Source organism: Carettochelys insculpta, chromosome 23 (genome assembly GCF_033958435.1).
Source record: "Carettochelys insculpta isolate YL-2023 chromosome 23, ASM3395843v1, whole genome shotgun sequence".
NCBI classification, from domain to species: Eukaryota; Metazoa; Chordata; order Testudines; family Carettochelyidae; genus Carettochelys; species Carettochelys insculpta.
This window is the reverse complement of record NC_134159.1, coordinates 1,289,014-1,314,657: the sequence shown is the minus strand read 5'-3', so window position 1 is coordinate 1,314,657 and position 25,644 is coordinate 1,289,014. Positions and strand designations below refer to the sequence as shown.

At 46.4% G+C, this 25,644-nt stretch overlaps 2 protein-coding genes across 5 annotated transcripts in view; one reads left to right on the top strand and one right to left on the bottom strand.

The window, feature by feature from the left end:
- Window positions 1-7,476: 7,476 nt before the first annotated feature.
- On the bottom strand, window positions 7,477-12,812 carry LOC142025589 (uncharacterized). Of its 2 annotated transcripts, XM_075018078.1 has the most exons (4): window positions 12,085-12,812; window positions 8,874-8,951; window positions 8,514-8,588; window positions 7,477-7,677 (listed from the first exon to the last, which is right to left on the bottom strand). In XM_075018078.1, the coding sequence occupies exons 1-4, from the start codon at window positions 12,810-12,812 to the stop codon at window positions 7,647-7,649; spliced, it is 912 nt and encodes a 303-aa protein (XP_074874179.1). In that variant the 3' UTR covers window positions 7,477-7,646. The 2 variants fall into 2 exon arrangements, 1 of the variants encoding a protein (XP_074874179.1); XR_012648681.1 differs by having other exon boundaries at window positions 8,514-8,951; window positions 11,981-12,644.
- A 6-nt stretch (window positions 12,813-12,818) lies between these two features.
- USP48 (ubiquitin specific peptidase 48) overlaps window positions 12,819-25,644 on the top strand; it is an 80,732-nt gene continuing 67,906 nt past the window's right edge. For all 3 annotated transcript variants that reach the window (XM_075018076.1, XM_075018075.1, XM_075018077.1), the window contains exons 1-7: window positions 12,819-13,105; window positions 13,513-13,633; window positions 17,076-17,232; window positions 18,842-18,969; window positions 20,937-21,061; window positions 22,323-22,431; window positions 25,267-25,400. In XM_075018076.1, the coding sequence (XP_074874177.1) occupies window positions 12,972-13,105; window positions 13,513-13,633; window positions 17,076-17,232; window positions 18,842-18,969; window positions 20,937-21,061; window positions 22,323-22,431; window positions 25,267-25,400 (908 nt within the window). In that variant the 5' untranslated portion in view covers window positions 12,819-12,971. The remainder of the gene's footprint in view (window positions 13,106-13,512; window positions 13,634-17,075; window positions 17,233-18,841; window positions 18,970-20,936; window positions 21,062-22,322; window positions 22,432-25,266; window positions 25,401-25,644) is intronic.

The window sequence follows — 25,644 nt, the reverse complement described above, 5'->3', positions numbered from 1 at the left end:
GGCAACCAGCTTGGTTTAACAGGGAAATCCTTCATCAGCTTAAACTCTGAAAGGATGCATATAAGAAATGGAAACATGGACAGTTGACTAAGGAGGAGTATAAACACACGGCTGGAGAATGCCGGGCAGGAATCAGAAAAGCGAACGCACAATTGGAACTGCAGCTGGCAAGGGATGCGAAGAGTAACAAGAAGGGTTTCTACAGGCACGTTAACAATAAGAGGGATATGAGGCAGGGTGTGGGTCTGTTACTGGATGAAAGAGGTAACCTAGTGACAGAAAAGCTAAAGTACTTAATATTTTTTTTTGCCTCAGTCTTCACAGACAAGAACAGCTTCCACACTACGGTGCTAGCCAATGCAGTATGGGAAGGTGGAGGGCAGCCATTGGTGGGGAAGGAACACGTTAAGAGCTCTCTAGGGCTACGTCTACACGTGCCCCAAACTTCGAAATGGCCATGCAAATGGCCATTTCGAAGTTTACTAATGAAGCGCTGAAATGCATATTCAGCGCTTCATTAGCATGCGGGCGGCAGCGGCGCTTCGAAATTGACGAGCCTTGCCGCCGCGCGGCGCATCCAGACGGGGCTCCTTTTCGAAAGGACACCACCTTCTTCGAAGTCCCCTTATTCCCATGAGCTCACGGGAATAAGGGGACTTCGAAGTAGGTGGCGTGCTTTCGAAAAGGAGCCCCGTCTGGACGCGCCGCGCGGCGGCAAGGCTCGTCAATTTTGAAGCGCTGCTGCCGCCCGCATGCTGATGAAGCACTAAATATGCATTTCAGCGCTTCATTAGTAAACTTCGAAATGGCCATTTGCATGGCCATTTCGAAGTTTGGGGCACGTGTAGACACAGCCTAGAAAAACTAGAAGTACACAAATCCATGGGTCTGGATTTAATGCACCCCACGGTACTGAGGAAATTGGCAGATGTCATTGCTGAACCTTTGGCCATTATCTCTGAAGACTCTTGGAGATCAGGAGAGATCCCAGATGATTGGAAAAAGGTAAACATAGCGCCCATCTTTAAAAAAGTAAAGAAGGACAATCCAGAGATCTATAGACTGGTCAGCCTTACCTCAGTACCTGGAAAAGTAACAGAGGGAATCCTCAAGGAATCCATTTTGGAGCACTTGGAAGAGTAGGAAGTGATCAAGAGTAGTCAGCATGGATGCACCAAGGGCAAGTCCTGCCTGACCAATCTAAGTAGCTTCTGAGGTGAGGCAACAGGCTCTGTGGACATGGGGAAGTCAGTGGATGTGACATACCTTGACTTCTGCAAAGCTTTTGACAGTCTCCCATAACATTCTAGCCCACAAATTGAGGAAATATTGATTAGATCCATGGACTATAAGATGGACAGAAAGCTGGCTTGATGGTCAGGCCCAATGGCTAGCGGTCAATGGCTCAACATCTGGATGGCAGTTGGTTTCAAGTGGAGTGCCCCAAGGCTCAGTTCTGGCACCGGTGTTGTTCAATGTCTTTAGTAATGACCTGGATGAGGGACTGGATTGCACCCTCAGCAAATTTGCAGATGTCACTAAGCTAGGGGGAGAGGTAGTTATGTTGGAGGGTAGAGAGAGAATCCAGAGTGACCTGGATAAATTGGAGGATTGGTCCAAAAGAAATCTGATGTGGTTCAGCAAGGAGAAGTGTAGAGTCCTGCACTTGGGATGGAAGAATCCCATGCATTGTTATAGGCTGGGAACAGACTGGCTAAGCAGCTATACAGTGGAAAGGGACTTAGGGGTTCTGGTGAAAGAAAAGCTGGATATGAGTAAACAGTGTGCCCTCGTAGCCAAGAAGGCTAATGACATACTAGGGTGCATTAGGAGGAGCACTGTGAGCAGATCTAGAGAAGTGTTTTTTTTCCTCTCTATTTGGCACTGGTGAGGCCGCATCTGGAATTTTGTGTCAAGTTTTGGGATGCAGGTTTGCTGGAGCAAGTTCAGCAGAAGGCAACAAAAATTGATTAAGGGGCTGGAGCACATGACCTTTGAGGACAGGCTGAGGAATTTGGGCTTATTTAGTTTACAGAAGAGAAGACTGAAGGGTGATTTAATAGCAGCCTTCAACTTCTTGGAAGGGGAGCTCTAAAGAGGATGGAGAGAGGCTGTCCTCAGTGGTGTCAGATGGCAGAACAAGGAGTAATGGTCTGAAGTTACAGAGGGAGAGGTGTAGGTTGGATATTAGGAAAAACTACTTCATTAGGATGGTGGTGAAGCACTGGAATGCGTTGCCTAGAGAGGTGGTGGAGTATGTGGTGCAGTTTAGGAAGAGTCTGGAGGAGATGACGACTGTGGTGCACTGGAATATGAGGCTCAGAAGGTGCTGAAGGCCTGGTACGACCGGTACTTAGAGAAAAGGGCATTTGAGGAAGGTGATCTGGTGTTGCTGGTGGATACAGTGAGGAGGAATAAGATGCAGGAAATTTGGAGTGGACCCTTTGAGGTGGTAGGGAGAGTAAATGAGGTGACCTATGATGCGAGGAAGGCCCATAGCAGGGGGAGTGTGCAGATGGTGCACATGAACTGGATGAAAGCTTATCATGAGAGGGAAGCAAATGTGAACATGATTTGTTGCGCAGAGGAAGAGGCATGGTCTGCCCTCTGATTGACATGGTAGCTTACAGCCAGGGGGAAACAACCCTGGAGAGTATAGAGATGGGGAGGGTCTGACCCCCTCACATAGGAGTGAGCTGCTGGCAGTGCTGAAGCATCACCAGTGAACTGTCTCCAACAGACTAGGGCTCACGAGTAGGATGGCTCGCTCCATTCAGATGACTGGGTCCCATCCTGCTCCCAGCAGGGCCTACAAGGCCAAAGGAGAGATGCAGAGGCAGATTCAGACAGAGGCAGAGAGCCCCGGGGATCCCCCATCGTGATTGTCCCCAAAAAGCATAAGACCATGTGGTTCTGGGTGGATTACTGGAGGCTGAATGCCATCACTCAGCCTGACCCTTACCCCACACCCAGGATAGATGATCTCTTAGATACCCTGGGGAGTGCAAAATTTGTAAGCACGATGGACCTATCCAAGGAGTATTGGCAAATTCCTCTGGATGCAGCTGCACAGGAGAAGTCCATTTTCATAGTGGAGTCCAGCCTGTGTGAGTTCAAGGTTTTGCCCTTTGGATGCGGAACTCTGGGGCTACCTTCAGGAGCTTGATAAATGAGGTCCGGCAGGGACTGGAATTGTTTGCAAGGACCTACATAGACAATCTGGCCATATTCTGCAATTCCTGGCAAGATCACCTGAATCACACAGGGGTGGTGCTGCATGAACTCAGGGAGGCCAGCCTGACTGTCAAGGTGTTGAAGTGCAAGATGGAGCAGCTGAAGTATCCTGCCTTGGGCATTGGGTGGGCAAAGGTTTGGTGCGTCCCAATTCCTCAAAGGTGCAGGCCATTAAAGACTGGCTAACCTAGAACCAAGAAGCAGGTCCAGTCATTCAATGGTCTGGCCAACTACTACTGGAGGTTTGTCAGGGGGTTCAGTGACACTGTTGCCCCATCACAGACCTCACAAAGAGCGGGAAACCAGACTGGGCGGTATGGACAGAGATCTGTGAGCCAGGCTTCCAAAGCATAAATGAGGCCTTCCTCGGGGAGCCTGTTCTTGCCGACCCTAACTTTGACGAGCCTTTTCTGCTGTGCACTGACAGGTCCAACACTGGGCTGGGGGCAGTGCTGATGCAAGGAGGTGCAAGGGACAAGAGGCACCCTTGGCCTACCTGAGCAAGCAGCTCGATGCCGCCATTGAGGAGGAGTGCTGTGCGGCAGTGTGGGCAGTGAAGCAGCTTAAGCCCTATCTGTGTCACAGAAGGTACACAGTGCTGAGGGACCACCCTCCCGGTTTGGCTGCACCAGGCCAAAGATACTAACTCCAGATTGCTGTGCTGGAGTCTGGCCCTACAGGAGTAAAACATGGACACAGGCCACATAAAGGGGAAGGAGAATGTTGAGGCCCATGAGTTATCGAGAGCAGGAGGCCCTTAAGATGCCCTCAGTGACGTTACTGGCATCACTTCCTGCATCAATTTTGTGTGGGGAGTGTCACATGACTGGATGTTTATATGGACATGGAAGCCATTTTACGTGTCCATTCTAGCTATTGGCACCAAATATTGTGCTGGGGGCTGTGTGAGGTGTCTAAAGAAAGCTGAGGATGCCCTGACTCTATGTATGTGTCTGTGCCATGTTTGTATATAAAGTTACAGAGTCTAGCTCTCTGGCTGTATTAGAAATGTGTCAGTGCTAAGACTCACAATGGGAGGTGGATCTCCACCCCAGCCAGGCCAATGGACTAAACAAAGGCCCAGAGAGCCAATACACATACCAGAACGTGGGGCTTTCCCCCTGGGCTGCAAGGAATGGCAACACAGCACAGTAACCCCCCCGGCTGGTGGTAAACCAAATGAGAGAAGAACAGAATTTTCCCTCCCCATAGAAAAAAACTGTAAGATGGGCCCTGGCAGGAAGCATCTTTGTTCTTCAGGCCTCATGAGTTCAGCCTTTCTGGACTGGAGGCCCAACTTTCAAAAGGATGCTTACAAAGACCGTCAAGAATCAGTACAGAACATCACTGGTCTGCATCAGTAACTGTACTTGATGTATGTAAAGTATCACTTCAACAATTTTTCACTAACCCTGTTTTTTCTTTCCTTGTATATAAACCTTTAGATACTCGATCTGAAGGATTGGCACACATGGTGATTTGAGTCAGATCCAAGTACATATTAACCTGAGACTGTGGCAGGACCATTTGGGGCCTGGGGAAAATCTGTGTGGTGAAAGAGATTTTAAGAACCCACAGCCTATTGTTGGTCTCTGCTGGTCTGGAGCTGGGAAGTCTGGGGGTTTGCTTCTGAGCCTTCTTGCTGGCCAGTGGGGCTGGCAGAGGTATTTTTGTGGCTGATTGCATTTATCTTAGTGAGAAGGAAATCCCAGCCTAGGGCTTTAAATGGCCTGGATTTCAGCAAAGATTTTCTCACATTTCAGCTGCTTTTCTTGAGACTTTGAAAATACATCCCATGAGGGATGGGACCCCACTTCACATAGGCTTAGGTCATAAGGACTGAAGTCGCTGCCAGAGTCATATTTATAGACTTCCATTTGCGGGGAGGACGCTTTCTTGTGAATCCTTAGCTCCAAAACACTTCTAATGCAGATATAGAGCCAATATCTACAACCTCATTAACAAACATAGCACACTTATAGAAGCAGCATAATGAGATTCAGGGCATAACCAGCTTCCATTAGAAACCTCACTTGGCCCACCTGGCATAAAGTGTGGTGCAAACCTAGTATAGTGATTACAGAAATGGTTTCACAATTATTTAAAAAAATCCAGTAATGTCACAGTGACACCATCTAGGTTCTCATGAAAGTAGATTTGGCATAAAGCTTAATATCTTCTGTATGGAACCAGGGCTTTGGCAGTGCTCAGCATTAGGACAGGAGCTCTACCCATTCCCACCCCACCCACTAGAATTATTTGGAAAATCCAGGGGCTTCCCATCCCAGTAAAGCAGTCACTCTCAAACTCTTTGGCCTGTGGCCCACCCCATTCAACACAAACCTCTCAGCAGACCACCAGTCAACCACCCATGATAACAAAATACATTTGCTTATCTCTAAATATCTTAAATTCTATGTTATTCATAGGGGTCTACTGAAGCATGAAAGTGTAGATACTTACCTGTAATTTAAGGGGAAAGGGTACAGAGCTGGAGAGCCAAGGTGGATAGGAGAAGTCCTAAGCCTGCAGCCCATGTGTGAGATGGTTGCAGACCAAAGGTGGTCCATGGAGCACACTTAGAGAAGCACTGTGACAAAGGCTGAATTTATAAGCCTCAAGTTCCTCCATTTAGTGATTTGCTCAAACAGCAGCGAGCAAACTTTTTATATTGAGCCCCAGTTTTCATCCCTGCCCTTAGCAGGGCCCCAGCCACCTCGGCAGTCCCGGAAGCGAGTGGCAGTCTCCCTGGAGTGATTGCATTATCCAACTCTTTCTGATTATTCTTCTTCTTCCTTTCTTCCTTACCCAGACTATTATCCCTTGGAATCATGTCTTTTGGTCATTTGGTTGAATCTGAACAGCTGGCTCATCATTTTAAAGCAGAGAGAAAGCTGTGCTAGTCTATATACTATCAAAACAAAAAAGCAGTGAAGTAGCACTTCAAAGACTAACAAAAAAATGTATTAGGTGATCTTTCGTGGGACAGACCCACTTCTTCAGCCCATAGCCAGACCAGAACAGACTGAATATTTAAGGCACAGAGAACCAAAAATAGTTATCAAGGTTGACAAATCAGAAAAAAATTATCAAGGTGAGCAAATCAGACAATAGAGGGGCTGGTGGGGGGAGTCAGGAATTAGATTAAGCCAAGTATGCAAAAGAGCCCCTATAATGACCCAGAAAATTCGCATCCTGGTTCAAACACGTATCAATGTGTCGAATTTGAATATAAAAGAGTTCAGCAGCCTCTCTTTCCAAACTAGTGTGAAAATTCCTTCTCAGTAAGACACAAACTCTTAAGTCATTAACAGAATGATCCACTCCATTAAAATGTTGGCTGACCGGTTTGTGGATCAGGAGTGTTTGTATGTCTGTTTTGTGCCCATTAACTCTTTGTCTAAGGGAGTTTGAAGTCTGTCCAATATACAAAGCACCTGGGCATTGTTGGCACATGATGGCATATATGATGTTAGTTGAGGAACATGAGAATGTGCCCGTGGTTCTGTGACTAACGTGGTTAGGTCCAGTGATGGACCAACAGTTACCAACACCTGCCCCTTCTGAGTAAGATCTGTGGCTCTAGAAGCAGGCTGATCAGCCATCAACAGACTCACAAATAGGAGGGTGACATGAAGATGTCCTACTCATTATTTAGTGATTACCAAGAGAGTACATTATACGGCTGTATGATTAATTTCACATCACTTACAGCAACTAAACATACAGTAGCACTGGAAATCATCCCTACTTGGGCAGTTTCCATTTACTAATGTGGTTCCTTGAAAATGGCTTGGCTTCCCCCACTTCCCCCCAACTAGTGCAAACTAGAGGTATGTTTCTTTAAAGTCCTATCAGAACGACCAGAAAAACAACTGCATGGCTTTATAAGCACAATAAAGAGTGAATGACAAACACTGGATGTAAAAAACAGCAAGAAGTCCTGTGGCACCTTATAGACTGACAGATATTTTGGAGCATCAGCTTTCATGGGCAAAGACCCATTTCGTCAGAACAGTTCTGATGAACTGGGTCTTTGCCCATGAAAACTTATGCTCCAAAATATCTGTTAGTCTATAAGGTGCCACAGGACTTCTTATTGTTTTTGAAGATATAGACAAACATAGATACCTCTCTGATACTGGTTATAAACTGAAGATTAGAGAGACGCGCTCTTTCAACTAAACAGTTTTAATACAACAAAGCTTTCATGTGTCTGTACCATAAGGGTTTAAAGCTCTTACTCCACAGAATAGTTTTTGCAATGCCCTCTGTGGTTCAGATAGTTCAGTCATACCCAGAGATGTGCTCATAAACATGTCATAGCACTGAAGCACTTGCTACAAATAGAAGTGTCTGAAGTGAACTGTGTTGATTCATCCACAAGCAAAGAAAATGGAGCTGTGCCAAGGTCATTGAGCAGGTGCTATTTGAAGTGCAGGCCTAGAAACAAATTAATAACTGCTGTATGCTTTGGTTCACTGAAAGTGACACTATTTCAGTGGTTCCCAAACTTTTTGGCATCATGCCCCTCTTTTGATTTTTGATACACCCTCATGCCCCCCACCTCTTCCTTACCATCATCCAATCCCCCTTTTAACAAAAATTCAATTTGTAATTTAAAATAAACACAAAAGCTTGATATAAAAATGTTATTTAAAATTAAAATTGAGCACAAATAGTATTTCTTGGTCCCTTGAAGGTGCCTGGTGCAGTCCCAGCTGGCCAGCTACCTGAGCCCCATGCCAGCCACCAGAACTGACCACGACAGCCACCTGCCCACCTGAGACCTACACCGCCAGAGCTACCCGCCCAAGTCCCATGCTGCTGGGGCCAGCCACCCGCTACCCCGCCAGCCACCCGGACCAGCCACCTGCCTACCCGCTGGCTGGCTGCCTGAGCCCTGCACTGCTGGGACCAGCTGCCCACCTACAAGCTGCCCACCCCAGCCACGGGCCAGCTGCCTGAACCACCTACCCAAGCCCCACGCTGCCAGGGCCAGCTGCCTGCCTGCCATCTCGAGCCACCCAAGCCCCACATTGCTGGGGCCAGCCACCTGCCTGCCAGCCAAAGCCCCACACTGTTGGGGCCAGCTGCCCACCTGCTAGCCCAAGCCGCCCCAGCCCCGCAAGCTGCCTGCCAAGCCCCTCCCATCCCACAAAGCCAGGCACCACCAGTCCCCCATTCTTACCCCATCTCCATCGCCCTCACCCAAGCCAGGCACGCCCAGCCCTCTGTCTAACCCCCTTCTCCTCCTCTGCCCCACAACCCACACTCACTCATCTTTGCAGGAGGCAGCTAGCTCCACGTGGGTCTTCGCCAGCTGCCAGGTCACCCATGTAAAATGGCAGGGACTGAGAGACAGAAGCAAAGACTGGCTCTTTCTTCAGGTTGGGGGAATGGTGGCGGGAGGCTGGATTGCCCCATGCCCCCCCCGGAATTTCTTCACACCCTCCCGGGGGGCACGCCCCACAGTTTGGGAAACCATGCACTCTCTCATCCTTGAGGATTTCTGCCAGCTTACTGACAGCATCTGTGGACACACTGTTGGCCGCACAGGGGATCATCCATAGCTCTCTCTGTGACAAGGCGTGGTCCCAGAAGACCTCTTGGGATTTTCCCCAGTGTGCTGATCATACCATTGACACCCATCTTCTTGTTCTCCTCTCCACCCTGTTCTGCTGGGGCAGGTCCTCTGGTCTCCCTGAGCCACTCTCCTGAAAAGCAAAGCAGACACTGATTTACTTCAGCTCTTGGGCACAAGAACCCAGAAAGTCAACCCCCAAAATGGACCAAAGCACCAGATAAATCCATCTCTGTTGAAAAGACTGCTTTTTTTGACTTGTAAACAATCACATAGCACTTTAAAGACTAACAAAATAATTTATTAGGTGATAAGATTTTGTGGGGGAGAGCCACAAAAGCTCATCACCTAATAAATTATTTTGTTAGGTCTTTGAAGTGCTACATAGCTGGTTTTTTTTTGTTTTGTTTTGTTTTGGGACTACAGGGCTACCTCTCTGTGACTGTTTACAAGTCATTAAGGTGATCACCAAGTCATTAGGATTCCTGGAGCTTCAGTAAGGGCTGCCATTAGCACTTTATAAACAAACATCAGAGGGGTAGCTGAGTCAGTCTGTATCTTCAAAAACAACAAGAAGTCCTGCGGCACCTTATAGAGTAACAAATATTTTGGAGCACAAGCTTTTATAGGCAAAGATCTGCTTCATCAGATGCATGAGTGAGGGGTTCCAGAGGAGGGTTTAAATATATGGGCTCTTGAAAAGGAGGGAGTTCCAGCCCAGAGGAGGGCCAGAGCTGACAAGGTCAGTTCAGTTACAGAGAATGACACACTCCATATTCCTAACTGCACATAGAAGAATGATGACTTATTTTGATTTAAACCCTTGTACTCCAGGCAGGGCGTAGATCATCTACAAGTCTCCTCCACTTCACTCTGTCTCAGGATAAAGCATCTAGCTGACCCCAGGAGTACCCCAGTTGTTGTCCTTCAATCTCAGCAGATCTTCCCCACATTGTCTGAGGTTTTCCTCTTTTGTGTTTCTTATGAGTTCCATTTAAGAGCTTGATGGACTATCTGGATAATAGTCTTCTGAGAGCGTAGCCTACCCATTCTCACTTTCATCTCTTAATTTGAACATCAAGTGGTTCTTGTCCTGCTCTGTTCCAAAACTCCTCATTTGTGATGAAGTCTTACCATTTGATGTGAAGGATGTACCTTATACTTCTGTTTATTAATACTTCTGTTGCTTGTGATTTGAAGACATTTTAGTATGCCAGGTCATGCATCCATACAAGAGCACACTATTCACATTTGTGTCGAAGATCCACAGTTTCATCTTTGCAGATATTATTTGTGATCTCCATATGGGACAAAGTCTCAAATGCAGCTGTTGCTTTCTCTATTCTGGGACTGATATCCTTGTCTGTTCCTCTGTCTCTGCCCATAATACTCCCCAAGCAGATGAACTGCTCCTCCTCTCCCAAGTCACCCCCTCCCAGTGTGATGGTGGTGGTGTTGGACCAGTTGATCCTCATTGTCTTGGTCTTTCCCTTCTTGATGCTCAGTCCTGTCACTGAGGCTGTTTTGCCTAGTGTTGCAATCTTTTCTTCCATGCTTTTATGTCTGTATGAAAGGAGGGTGACATCCTCAGCAAAATCACTGTCTTTTAGTGTTTGAAAAGTGTCCACTGAATGCCTCATTGATGGCTATCTGTTGGCCTCCTCTTAATCCAATCCATTGTGATCAAGAACAGGAAAGATGACAATAGGCACTCTTGTTGCACTCCTGAGAGTACACTGAAGAATTCCATCAAAAGACTGTTGTGAACAACTTGGCATGTTGAGGGTTTGTATGCATCAAGCTAATAATTTTGAATAGGATGCCACAGTGTTGCAGCAGTTTCCACAGAGTGTCTCTGTCAACGCTGTTGAAGGCTTTTTCAAAGTCTATGAAGGTTATGTATAGCCCCAAGTCCCATTCTAGCAACTGGTCTATGATCACCCCAAGAGTTCCTATTTGATCACTACAAGAACTCTCGCTTCAGAAGCTGGCCTGTTCCTCCATGAGCTGTCTATTGATCTGTCTTCATTCTCCCCAAGAAAATCCTATTGAATGCTTTTCCTGAAATAATATGTAATATGATGCCTCTCCAGTTCTTGCATTCCTTCAGGTTGCCTTTCTTTGGAAGCTTGATGAGGTAGCCTTGTTTCTACTCTTGTGGGATCTCCTCAGTGTCCCAAATTTTCCAAAATAGATTATACGTGTTGACTGATGTCTCGCTACCTGCTTCTGCGGGGATGTTGTCTGGGCCAAGTGCTTTTCCACTTTTCAGATGGGCAATGGCTTTTCTGATTTCTTCTTTTGTACGTCTGTTGCTGTTAATTTGCAATGGTATATTTGCAGGTGGTAGCTCCTGAAGTTCCATGTGGGCAGGGTAGTTCAGTAGCTCTTCAAAGCGTTTCTTCCAGCTACTGAGCTGCTCACTTGGACTTATTAGCCGACACCTCTCCTTGTTCTGTACTGGTTGATCCACTGTGCACCGTGACCCAGCTAGCTGTGATGTCAAACAGCTCCTTCAAGTTTTTCCATCCTGCAGCTTGTTCTGCTTGTTGGGCGCAGTTTCCCACAAAATTCTTATTGTCCTGTTTTACAGCCTTTCCAACACCTTTGTTGGCTTCTGAGTACGGTCTCTGAGCTTCCACCTTGGTTGCTCGTTTTCCTGTTGATGACTGCTGCTTTTCTGCTCTTTCGTTCCTTCACTTTTCTCAGTTTCTGCTGTGATCCATTCTTTGTGATGCCTGGCCTGCTTTCCCAATGTTTTATCAAAGGTCTCTTTCCAGCCTATTTTGAAGTGTTCCCAAATTTGTTCCACAGTAGGATCTTTCAGGATGAGGTTTGTCAGAAGCGCATCTGTTTGATAGTGCCACTTGGAAACTGGCAACTAATCTCTATATCCTCCAGCTGCTCCATGTTGCATCTGAAGCCGGAACTGAGATTTAACACAGAGCTTGTGCAGTGCACCATCCTAAACTTGGTCCATTACTTGTCATGGAAAGGTGGCCTGTGTGTCTCAGTTACCCGGACAGCTATGCCAGCAGAGCTACAGCTCTGAGAAATGTCAGTCAAACTGGACAGGTCAAAGGGTAGATCACCTCTGCCTGATAGATAACTACTCTATACGTAAAACCCAAAAGTTACAGAAACACCCACAAAGAAACCTACAACAGCACAAGTCTTGGGAGGAGCTGGCAATCTGCTCAGATCGAGTATGAAGCGTGGCAGGGAAAGACGAAAGGAAGTTGCCTCAATGATGACCCTTTTCTCACCCAGGACAACCACCCAGTTGCGTACGGGGCCGTCTGGACCACGCATCTGGCGGGGAAGACGGCGTACAGCGCACCAGGGACGGAACAGTACAAGCCGGCGGTTTTGGGGCTCGCGCGAGACAAGAGGGACGCAGCCTGGGCAGCTTCGCCTTGCAACGTGAAACCCTCATCTCCCCAGGAGGCGGCGCAGCACACACAGCGCGTGGGGCTGGACACCCCCAAGCGAGGCACCTGGGGGAGCCGACAGCAGCACCCCCGGCGCCAGAGCCTCGCCCGCAGCCTGGGACGTCAGGCGCCAAGCCGGGCAGCAGCTGGGAGCCAGAGCGCCCCGCGAAACTGGGACGGGGGGCGACCCAGGCAGCAGAGGCGCGACTCGGGTGGGCGCCCGCGGGGCGAGCCCTGGCAGGGGGCGGGGGCGAGGCGAACGGAAGCGGCCGGCGCGCCCCGACCCCGGTTGGCTCCGGGGCTGGGGCGGAGGCGGCGCCGGTGCTTTCCACGCACAAGGCTCCGCCAGGCCACGGGCTGCCCCCGCACCTCTCCCCGCGGCGGCACAGCCCGGGCGCCGCCGGGGACTCGCCCCAGGCCGCTCTGAGCCGGGCTCGCGCGCGGGCCGGGGCCTGGCCCTGTCCCTTTAAATAGGCCCCGCCCACGGCCGCGCGGGTCCCCAACGGCGAACAGCGGCGGGCCCCGCCCTGCCGCACGTCACCAGAGCCCGGCGGCCGCTTCATGTCGTCACCGCGTCGGCGCAGCCCCGACTCCTGCCTGGGCCCGGGAGGCCGCAGCCGGGCGCGCCGCTGAGGAGCCGCCGCCGGGCCGGGCCGAGCCGAGCGGGGCCGCGCACCGGCGCACGGGCGGGCGCGCGCCTAACGGCCTCGGGCGCGCGCGCCATGGCGCCGCGGCTGCAGCTGGAGAAGGCGGCCTGGCGCTGGACCGAGACGGTGCCGCCCGAGGAGGTGACGCAGGAGCACATCGAGGCGGCCTATCGCATCGGGCTGGAGCCCTGCCAGCGCGGCGTGTGCAGGTAGCGCCCGGCGCGGCCCCGTCCCTCCCGCGGGGCGCGGAACGGGAGCCCGCCCGCCGCTCGGTGCCCGGGGGCGGGACCTGCTCGCGCGGCCCGAGCCACCGGGGCAGGGCCCCCGCCAGCCGCCGCCCTTTGCTGCCGTCCCCGGCCCTGGGCTGGGATGGCGGCTCGGCAGCACCTGCAGGCCCGGCCCAGCGCTGGGCGTGCGTGGAAGTGCTCAGAGCCTCGCCGGGGAGCCTGTTCCGAGTCGCTCCGGGTGCTCGCTCGGCAGGCGGCCGCCCTTTGTTTTGCTGGTAACAACGTGTTGGTTCACCGCGTCTGCTGCCAGGCTGCGCGCGAGTTACGGCTGGCAGGTTCGGGGCAGGGGCTGGGCTGGGTTCTGACCGTCTCCCTGACTGTTCTTGTAGAAGGAACTGCCGAGGAAACCCGAACTGTTTGGTGGGGATCGGCGAGCACGTGTGGCTGGGGGAAATTGACGAAAACAGCTTTCACAACATCGATGACCCAAACTCTGAACGCAGGAAAAAGGTAAAAAAAAAAAAAAAAAAATTTATTGTCATTCAAACGGTAGGTCCAGTTTGGCTCGTGCTTTTTGTTGATTTGAGCATCGCTTATGCTTGTTTGTAGGTAAATGGTTTATATAGGAGAACTGTCTTCTTCAAAGAATACGTGTTGGCAGGATATCTATTACTGAGTTTTTAGCTCCCTATCATAGAATGCCAGGACTAGAAGGGACCTTGAGAGGTCATTGAGTTCAGCCCCCGGCCCTCATGGCAGGACCAATTACTGTATTCGACCATCCCTGATAGACATTTATCTAACCTGTTCTTAAATATCTCCAGAGATGGAGATTCCACAACCTCCCTAGACAGTTTATTCCGGTGTTTGACCACCTCGACAGTTAAGAACTTTTTCCTAATGTCCAACCCAAGCCTCCCTTGCTGCAGTTTAAGCCCATTGCTTCTTGTTCTATCCCCAGAGGCCAAGAAGAACAAGTTTTCTTCCTCCTCCTTATGACACCCTTTTAGATACCTGAAAACCACTATCATGCCCCCCTCACATAGTCTTTTTTCCAAACTAAATAAGCCCAATTCTTTCAGCCTTTCTTCATAGGTCATGTTCTCTAGACCTTTGATCATTCTCGTTGCTCTTTTGTGGACCCTTTCCAATTTCTCCACATCTTTCTGGAAATGTGGCGCCCAGAACTGGACACAGTATTCCTACTGAGGTCTAACCAGCGCAGAGTAGAGCGGAAGAATGATTTCTCATGTCTTGTTCACAACACACCTCTTAATGCATCCCAGAATCATGTTTGCTTTTATTGCAAGAGCATCACACTGACTCATATTTAACATCTGGTCCACTATAACCCCTAGATCCCTTTCTGCCATACTCCTTCCTAGACAGTTGCTTCCCATTCTGTACGTGTGAAACTGGTAGTTCCTTCCTAAGTGGAGCACTTTGCATTTGTCTTTATTAAACTTCATTCTGTTTACTTCAGACCATTTCTCCAAAATGTCCAGATCATTTTGAATTTGACCCTATCCTCCAAAGCAGTTGCAGCCCCTCCTAGCCTCGTGTAATCTGCAGACTTAATAAGCGTACTTTCTATGCCAATGTCTAAATCATTGATGAAGGTATTGAAGAGGACCGGTCCCAAAACAGACCCCTGCAGAACCCCACTTGTTACACTTTTCCAGCAGGTTTGAGAACCATTAATAATGACTCTAATAATGATAATAATAATAATTATCCAGCCAGTTTTGCACCCACCTTATAGTAGTTCTATCTAAGTTGTACTTGCTTAGTTTATTGATAAGAATATCATGTGAGACCATACCAAATGCCTTACTGAAGTCTAAGTAAACCACTTCCACTGCTTCTCTCTTATCCAGAAGGCTCACTATCCTATCATAGAAAGCTATCAGATTGGTTTGACATGATGTGTTCTGTAAAAATCCATGCTGGCTGTTTCCTATCACCTTACCATGTTCCAAGTGTTTGCAGATGATTTCTTTAATTACTTGTTCCACTACCTGTCCTGCCACAGAAGTTAAACTGACTGGTCTATAGTTTTCCTGAATTGTTTTTATTTCCCTTTTTGTAGTTGGTCACTATAGTTGCGTTTTTCTAGTCTTCTGGAATCTCTCCTGTCCCCCTTGATTTTCCAAAGATGATAGTTAAAGGTTCAAATACATCCTCTATCAGCTCCTTCAGTATTCTAAGATGCATTTCATCAGGTCCTGGTGATGTGTAGACATCTTTTCTAAGTGATTTTTAACTTGTTCTTTTTTTTTTAAATCTTCAAAATCTATCCCTTTCCCACTAGTATTCACTGTTGACATTCCTTCGTCAGACTTCTCAGTGAAGAACAAAACAAAGAAGTCATTAAGCATCTCTGCCATTTCCAAGTTTCCTGTTACATTTTCTCCTTTCTCACTAAGCAATGGGCCTACCCTGTCCTTGGTCTTCCTCTTGCTTTTAATGTATTTATAAAAAGTCGTCTTGTTTCCCTTTATGCCCATAGCTAGTTTGAGCTCATCTTGTACCTTAGCCTTTCTAATCTTGCCCCTGCATTCCTGTGTTGTTTGCCTGTATTCATCCTTTGTAATTTGTCCTAGTTTCCATTTTTTTGTATGATTCCTTTTTTATTTTGAGATCATGCAAGATCTCCTGGTTAAGCTAAGGTGGTCTTTTGTCATAATTTCTATGTTTTCTATGCAGTGGAATAGCTTGCCTTTGGGCCCTTAATAACGTCCCTTTGAAAAACTGCCAGCTCTCCTCTGTTGTTTTTCCCCTCAGTCTTACTTCCCATGGGACCTTACCTACCACCTCTCTGAGTTTACCAAAATCCGCCTTCCTGAAATCCATTGTCTCTCTTTTGCTGTTCTCCCTTCTACCCTTCCTTAAAATTGTGAACTCTGATTTCATGATCACTTTCACCCAAGCTGCCTTCCACTTTCAGATTCTCAATCAGTTCCTCCCTGTTTGTTAAAATCAGATCTAGGACAGCTTCCCCCCGGTAGCTTTTTCAATCTTCTGGAACAAAAAGTTGTCTCCAGTGCAGTCCAGGAACTTATTGGGTCGTCTGTGCTACGCTGTGTTAGTTTCCCAACATATATCTGGATAGTTGAAGTCCCCCATCGCCACCAAATCCTGGGCCCTGGATGATTTTGTTAGTTGTTTGAAAAAAGCTTCATCCACCTCTTCCACCTGGGTAGGTGGCCTGTAGTAGACTCCTGGCAGGACATCACCCTTGTTTTTTTTACCCCTTTTAGCCTAACCCAGAGACTCTTAACACATCTGTTTCCTATGTCCATCTCCACCTCAGTCCAAGTGTGTACATTTTTGACATATAATGCAACACCTCCTCCCTTTTTCCCATCTGTCCTTCCTGAGCAAGCTATACCCTTCCATGCCAACATTCCAATCATGTGTATTCAACCAAGTTTCTCTGAGTCGTGAATTCTCTTAGGTTTCAAAGATTTGAAACAGTATCTGTTGATTTTTTTTTCCCTCATCTGAGACCCTCTCTCCACATCCTAGAGCGTTCACTTTCATTTCCTGATAAGCAGAATGCAGTGTGCTCTATATTCTAAGCAAAATGGACATCTAAAGAAAACAACAGATGAGAGTGAGAAGTTTAAAATGTTACATGCTTCCTTTCAGGGTTAAGAAACAAGATAGGGAAGTATGTTAGCGTAAATAGAGGCAGGTGACCTTGGCAGGCAAGCAGAATTACCGATGAATAATTGTCAGTTTAATGACACCAGGTTGATTGGACTTTTGCTGTTGGAGACTAAGAAGCTTGAGGGAAAATTCCATAAACCTGCAATTTCAACTCCAATAGCCAGATTCAAACTTGGTTAAAAACAATAGTTACTGCAGAAAGAGCCTAACTGACAGTTGATTTTATTAATCTTCTCCTTTTAAACAGGAATTAATTCACAAACATTCTGTTTTCTGTTAGAATGCTTTTGTAGGCCTAACAAACCTTGGAGCCACATGCTACGTCAACACTTTCTTGCAGATGTGGTTTCTTAACTTGGAGCTTCGGCAGGCACTTTACTTGTGTCCAAGCACCTGCAGTGAATATGTCACAGGTGAAGGCATCCCAAAAGACAGAGGTTAGTGGAAGATCACAGCATCTCCTAAACTTTTGTCTTGTTAAAGGCAAAATTTGCTTTTAATTATGTGAGCAAAGAGAAGTAAACAGAAGAAAAGCTAGAAGAAATGTAAACTTTTGTGTTTGAAGATGTTATTCTCACACCAGTTGACAGGGATTAGGAAGACATTTCCACCCCTAGGCATACTTTCTGAGGGAATGTCAATCCTATATAAGGAAATGATACAGAAAAATCTGTCCTTGGCCACTGTGGGTGCCAGAATAATATGCTAGGTAGACTGTTCACAACACATTATACCAATGGTCTGTATTTTTGTTTGGCATGCTGTAGGTGTACACAGCAGGTGATGTGGCTTATTGTAAGCTGCTCTCTGTTCTACACCATGGATTATTGCATTGTAGTACCTGGCTTAAGTTTATTATTGCAGCTAGTATTTCACACCAAATAAAGCGAATTTTTGGCCATTTTAGTGCTATGCTATTTTTAGCACATAACTTCATTTAATAGAGGAGGTACTTGGAAGAGGTGATATTTGAAAACAACACAATACAGTAAACTCCCGAACTGCCCAAGAATTGCATTCCTGGGGAACCAGGCATAATTCTAACTTTGTGCAACTTGAGGTGGGGTCGAGGCCTCCATGTCCACCCCAGGGAGCCACCGGGGCCAGGGTAGTCCCTAGCAGCAGTGGAGCTGGGAGCTGGCTGGGCTGCAGCACTCCACACCCCTGCTCAGCCCCAGATCCGGGAGGTACAGAAAGAAGAGGCAGCCCTGGTGCCCACCATTCTCGCGTGCATGTGTGGCCACCCCTTCCACTACCCCGCTGGAGTGGGAGGAGTAGCTCAGCACTGGCCTGCTAAACCGAGGGTTGTGAGTTTACTCCTTGAGGAGGCCCTTTAGGGATCTGGGGCAATTAGATTAAAAAAAAAAAGGGGCGGGGGGAGGGGGGTGTTTGGTCTTGCCAAGAGGACAGGGGACTGGACTTGATGACCTCCCAGGGTCCCTTCCAGTTCTATGAGATGTGTATGTCCATATATATATATAATTTAACCCCCACATTCTCACCATGCACGGCACTGGGGCTGCTCCAATCTTGCTGGCCGCTGGAGGCTCCAAACCATTAAAGGCTTTGCAGGGAGGTGAGAACTGGGCAGCAGAGGCATCATGGCTGCTCAGCGCTGACAGGACAGGAGCTGGAGCCGCAGGCTGGAGCAGGAGGGCCACAAGCCCCCTCCAGTGTTCAGCCACGTGCCCTGTCTACCGCACCCTCTCCACCCTGCCCCGGCACTGCAGCCCTGGGTGGCTGCAAGATGGTAGCTGCCTCCTGAGGAGCCCCCAAGCCGGCCAGCAGCTTGTTGCTGGCGGGTGGGTCCTGTGGGGGTAAACAGGGAAGCTGGGTCCCCAACTCGACATGACTCACGTTAATATAAAAAATGCATGAGTTGAATCGCACAAGTTGAGGGTTTACTGGACCCATGTGTATTGAAAAACACTTTATCCGCTGACATTCCAAGTAGAATAAATTACTTTTTTATTACTTAAATTTTTCTTGTATTTTTTGAGGCAAAGTACTTGCCAATCACTAACTTGACTATTTTTTTTTCAATAGATTATGAACCCCAGACAATTTGTGAACATCTTCAGTACTTGTTTGCATTGTTACAGAACAGTAATAGACGTTACATTGATCCCTCCGGGTTTGTTAAAGCACTGGGTTTGGATACAGGACAACAACAGGTATTCTTGAGATTTTTAAACTTGATGACCTTTCCTTTTGAACAAATTGAACACCAGGGACTGTTCTGTTAACAAAGAATAAAAACTCGTTGGCTGCATTGTCAGTAGCGTAAATTGGCATTGTTTGGTAGATTTCACTGGCACTGTACAAATTTACACCCTGAGAAGCTGGCCCTGATTTAAAATGAAACAACTGACTAAAAATCATAATGTCTTATTTTCTTCTGTTTCTGCGTTTCTGTTGGTTGTCTAGAGCTATCGCGTATTTGCGTGCCGAGACGTTGCAAACCAGCACATCATGATGTGCCTCAGAGGCTTTATCAATCCCGAGATATAATGGAGCCACAATTGGGTCTTAAAATTAAAAGTGTGTTCTGGGTTTTTTCAAAAGTAGATGCCATAAAACATTAATTTGAGAAGTTTTGGGGAAAAAAAAAAGTAAAGTGAAACGATAATTGAGTATTGTTGCAAATTGTTACACAATAACCATAAGAACTGCCAGGCTGGATCAGACCAGTGGCCTGTCTAGCCCAGTGTTCTGTCTTCCAGCAGTGGCCAAGGCCAGGTGCTTCAACTTGATTACTTGTTCTGGTCATTCAGGTGATCCATTCTGTCATTCTTTCACAGCTTATGGAAAGCACATACTAGCGGCATTCAGCACACGGTGTTGCATCCTTGCCCATCCTGGCTAAGAGCTATTGATACTCTTCATGAACTTGTCTAGTTCCCTTTTGAATCCAGCTATAGTTTTGACCTTCACTGCATCCCCTGGCAATGAGTTGCATAGGCTGTGTGTTGTATGAATAAGTATTTCCTTTCATTTGATTTTAGACCTTCTTAATCATTTCATTTGGTGATCCCTAGTTCTTGTATTATGTGAAGGAGTAAATAACATTTGCTCATTCATTTTCTCCATTCCAGTCGAGATTTTATATCCTCCTCCTCATCAACAACCTGCCTCCCTCACTATTTCCTTTCATCTTTCCCTGTCCAGTGCAGAGTGGCTTAGTTTCTGTAAACGAGCTCCACACTGATCTACTGTATCATCTATCCATTCTCTGTGGGGTCTGCCTCTCCTATTCGAACCATCCATTATGCCACCTAGCAGGGTCTTGATTTTTCTGTTCGTTGTTCATTCTGCAGATATGCCCAAATAGCTGTAACTTGCATTGTATAACCTTCAGTAGGTTCTCTTTTGGCTATATCTTCCTGTGTAATTGCTCATTGGTAGCCTTCTGCATCCATCCTATTCTCAGGATCTTTCTTTTAACAACCTCTCTTGAATGCCAATATCTTTCTCTTCAAATCTTTCGTTATTGCCCATGTCTCACATCCGTACAACATGCTACTGAATACTCATGTTTTCAAGACACTCAGCTTTATTTCTAAGCTAATTGCTTTGCCTTTTGACCTCTGTCATATCTTAAACATCTATTTTCCGAGCTTTTCAGTTGCAGTCTTTTAATCTCTCTTCACACAGAAGCTGTTCCATATTCCTACCTAAGATTACTCTGTTTCCCAACAAAGGAAGATTAATGTGTGTTAAACTACTGTGTGCTGTTTCTAGAACATTAACAGGCTTTTTCTGAGTATTTTGTCATATTTGAGTATTCTTGTGGGGAAGAGATTTGCCCAAAATGTGGTGTTACAAAGTGAGAATAATGGGATTTATGCAATTAATGAGCCATTCCAATTCAGAATCCTGAAATTGTTGTGCAAAAGTCAAGCACTAGTTAGATAACAGGACTGTACCAGTTTAATTCCTGCTGAGTGTCCTAAGATGCCTTTAGTCAAATTCAGTTTTCTCTCAGCCTTCTTGACTTTTATTTTCCTATTTATCATGCTCCTTATAAACTCCTCTTTCATTTGGTATATGGTTCTCCATTGGTGACACAATTTCAAGTTACAGAGGTAGGTTCTGACTCCATTTATTAGTTACAATGTAAGCATGTGGTGTTTTGTTCTAGGATGCACAGGAATTTTCAAAACTATTCATGTCACTACTAGAGGATACTTTGTCTAAACAAAAAAATCCAGATGTACGGAATATTGTCCAAAAGCAGTTTTGTGGAGAATATGCATATGTCACCGTGTGAGTAGTTGGTTTCATTCTCTTTTGGTGGTATCTTGCTCAGTGTGTTTACCTCCTAATCTGGTCACCCCTCTGCAAATATTAAAACGTTTTTTGGAGATAGAGATGGGTATGAGTGGCAAAAAGCCCTTTTAAATCTATAGCAGAAGGGAAGCTGACTTTTAAGTTTAAACATAATTTTTAACATTCTTTCAGTTATTTCAGAGTCTTGAGTTTCTTAAATATAAGACTGATTTTTAACATTCTGCAGTTTGCTTATATTTCTGTAATTCATCCTTTACTAAAGGAAAGTAATGTGCAAATGAATAATTCAGATGCGTAGTTAAGTACACAGATTAATTGCCTATATCTAGAATATGTGATATGAAGCTGCCTCAATGCTGATTTGTTTCCCAGTATTTGAAACAGATGTCAGTTGTAAATGGGTATACCTGTATTTCTGCCAGATGATGTTTTTGCTGTGTGCAAGGTCCTTTCCCTCACACATATAGGGTGGCCATCCCTTTTTGGGTGGGACAGCCCTGTATTTCTGGTGCCAGGAAGGTGTCCGGTTTTATTTTAACAAAGGGACTAAATGCCCTGTGTTTGCGCAGCTGCTGGGAGCTCTCAGGCACAGCTACCACCTGGTTCCCGGGCCCCGCAGTTGAGGAAGCTGCACCAGCGCGATTGCCTCTTGGCTCCAGCTCCCTGCTTTTCACAGGAGTCGGGATGCTGAGTAGCATTGTTGGGCATAGCTCCCTGCTGTTCATGGGAGCTGGGAAACTTACCAGCGCTGCTGTGTCTGGCTCCCTGCCACTGGTGCTGCTGGCTTCTGGCTCCCCCGGCGCTGTGGGGAGCCTTGAGGAGTAATGGTGTGGGGAGGTCCCTTGTGGGGACTGCAGCCCATTCCTGGCACCACAAAGCATGCAGCAGCCAGGAGCCGCAGCTGCCCCCCACAGCCTGGGAGTACCTCCTCACCCACCCCCACCCAGCAAGGTGGCAGCCCCCACAGGGCACCACTGCTTGCCTTAGAGTGACCATCTGTCTCATTTTGGCTGGGACACCCCCCCCCCACTGCTAGGTGTCCTGTGTTTAGTCTAGGAGAATATGGTCACCCTATACCCATACAGTCTTTGAAACAGGGTGTTGGAGGTCATTTAATGCAGTCTTTCTCCTGATTCAACTATCAGAGAGAGAATTTGAGCAGTAAAGTGTTTTGGTGGCTAAATGCCTGATGCTTTAAGCTATGGACTGATTTATTTTAATTTATGTTTAATTCTAGCTGTAACCAGTGTGGCAGGGAGTCCAAACTCGTATCCAAATTTTATGAACTGGAGTTAAATATTCAAGGGCACAAGCAGTTGACAGACTGTGTCACGGAATTCCTGAAGGTACCAATTCCCATGCAATCTGTTTCTGTAGCACCCTCAAATCATTTAGCCTTCTTGCTTGTTCGAGAGTGTTTATATTAAGCTTTCCCTTTTTATTCACAAAGTGCTGTAATTTTCAATCTGGTATCACAGCAAAGTTCGTGATCCAAGCTTGGACTCTACTCAGTGGGTTGGCTAGAGTTAACAATTTGTGTTTTCTGCCCTAAATATGGGCCCAGTGCTGTACTCCTAATTCAAATAAAACAAATGGATTTAATGCACCCAAGGGTACTGAGGGAATTGGCAGATGTCATTGCCAAACCTTTGGCCATTATCTTTGAAGACTCTAGGAGATCGGGATGGATCCCGGATGATTGAAAAAAGGCAAACATAGCGCCCATCTTTAAAAAGGGAAAGGAGGACAATCAAGGGAACTATAGACTGGTCAGCCTTACCTCAATCCCTGGGAAAATACTGGAGGGGATCCTCAACTAATCCATTTTGGAGCACTTGGAAGAGGGGAAGCGATCAAAAGTAGTCAACATGGATTCACCAAGGGCAAGTCCTGCCTGATCAATCTGATTAGCTTCTATGATGAGGTAACAGGCTCTGTGGACATGCAAAAGTAAGTGGATGTGATATACCTTGATGTCAGCAAAGCTTTTGATACAGTCTCCTGCAACATGCTTGCCCACAAGTTTGAGGAAGTATGGATTGGAACCTTGGACTGTAAGATGGATAGAAAGCTGGCTTGATGGTTGGGCCCAACGGGTGGTTGTCAATGGCTCAATGTCTGCATGGTGGTCAGTTTCAAGCAGAGTGCCACAAGGCTTTGTTCTGGGGCTGGTGTTGGTTAACATCTTTCCTAATGACCTGGATAAAGGACTGGATTGCATCCTCATCAAGTTCACGGATGACGCAAAATGAGGAGGAGAGGTGGATATGTTGGAGGATAGAGAGAGAATCCAGAGTGACCTGGATAAATTGGAGGATTGGGCCAAAAATATCTGATGCAGTTCAGCAAGGACAAGTGTAAAGTCTTGCACCTGGGGTGGAAGAATCCCAAGTATTGTTACAGGCTGGGGACTGACTGGCTAAGCAGCAGTATGATGGAAAGGGACCTGGAGGTTATGGTGGATGAAAGGCTGGATATGAGTAAACAGTGTACCCTTGTAGCCAAGAAGGCTAATGGCATACTAGGGTACATTAGGAGGAGTATTGCAAGCAGATTTAGAGAAGTAGTTGTTCCCCTCTATTTGGCACTGGTGAGGCCACAACTGGAATAGTGTGTCCAGTTTTGGGCCCCCCCCAGTATAAAAAGGATGTGGATATGCTGGAGCAGGTTGGGTGGAGGGCAAAAAAAATGATTAAGGGGCTGGAGCACGTGACCTATGAGGAGAGGCTGAGGGAGTTGACGTTGTTTAGTTTACAGAAGAGAAGACTTAGGGGTGATTTAATAGCAGCCTTCAGCTTCCTGAAGGGGAGCTCTAAAGAGGAGGGTGAGGAACTGTTCTTGGTGACAGATGACAGAACAAGGACCAATGGTCTGAAATTACAGAGGGAGAGGTGTAGGTTGGATATTAGGAAAGACTACTTCACCAGGAGCGTGGGGAAACACTGGAATGCGTTGCCTAGAGAGGTGGTGGATTCGCCATCCCTTGAGGTTTTTAAGTCCCAGCTTGACAATGTCCTGGCTGGGATGACTTAGTGGGGGTTGATCCTGCTTGAAGCAGGGGGCTGGACTAGATGACCTCCTGAGGTCCCTTCCAGCCCTAGGATTCCATGATTCTAAATGAAGTCAGAGAACAAGGAGGGGAGGTGGTTGTAAGATTATGACAATTAGAGAGACATCTGAAAACATCACACTCACCTGAAAATATTTCAGCTAAAATTACTAAAAGATTAGAGAGTATTTCTTTGTTTGTTTTACCACATAACACTCGGCATGTGGTCACTTTCATGCTTCCTGTGTTTGTGAGTGCAGTGTGTGTTTGTTTTTAATTCAGATATTTGCAGATGGCTCTGGAGAAGCAGGAGCATGTGTATATATATTTTTTTTAATGCATGGTGTAAAATATGACTAAAACTCAAGTTCGTGGTGTTCAAGGCTTGAGTTATAGAGATCATTAAAAATATTAAGGGCAAAGTTAATTAGAAGTTTTGATCTTCTGCCCTGTAATAAGTCAAATAGTTTGAAGCAGGGTGACTTGCTCAGCAAACAAGTTGCTTTGTTTTTGAAAGGCTTTCTGCAATAAAAAGCAAACAAATTCATATCTGAACATCTAATAGCTGCATTAGGTGGCTATCACATCCCAACTACAGTATTTCTATGTGGCAGCTGTGACCTTGGGCTCGAAGATTTGCCTTTAATTTAAAGGTCAAGGCTCCTGGCTTCTATTTGTCCTTTATTAATCCACACTGGAGTTTGTTTGGCTTAGCATGGGTTTCATTGCAAGGGCATTGGCAAAATATGGTTTTCTATTAATTCTGGCCATAATCAGATTTTCCACGTGTCTTTCTGGTAGAAGTCAAGTTTGCACATCTGTCTTTACCTGTGGAGGAAAAATTTGATGATGTGTGTAATACTGCAGCTTTTAGTCTGCAGTCTTGAAAGACCTATGTTTTTCCTCAAACTGACAGCTGCCTGTTAACAACTGTAATGGTGAGCCCAGAGTTATATCTTGTATGTTGTCGTGTACTGTCACGGCAGAGTATTTTGGAATACAGCTTAAATTATTTGGCGAGAATTCTCACATTAACTTATTTCTACATAGTTTTGAATTTCAGGCTACAATATGGCCTTAATGTTGCACTTTCTAGCATGTACTGATGACCTTTCCTTTTTTCCTTGAACAGGAAGAAAAATTAGAAGGGGACAATCGTTATTTTTGTGAAACTTGTCAGAGTAAACAAAATGCAACGAGGAAGATCAGGCTGCTTAGTCTTCCATGTACGCTCAACTTGCAGCTGATGCGTTTTGTGTTTGACAGGTAAATGATGTAGTTTGTCTGAGTTGTAAACAACACTCAGAAATGCTTGTATCTTTCTCTGCTTTGGGTTTCATTTCATACAACTTGGTTCTATTCAGTAACTCTAAATTGAGTTAAATATTTGATCATTTGTGCACTTAATTTTTTGTGGTGTTCATTTAACTGTTAAAGTACATCACTGATTTTTGAATTAAAATTTTAGATTAAATATGTAAAAAAAAAACAAAAAACCTTACTCTCGTTG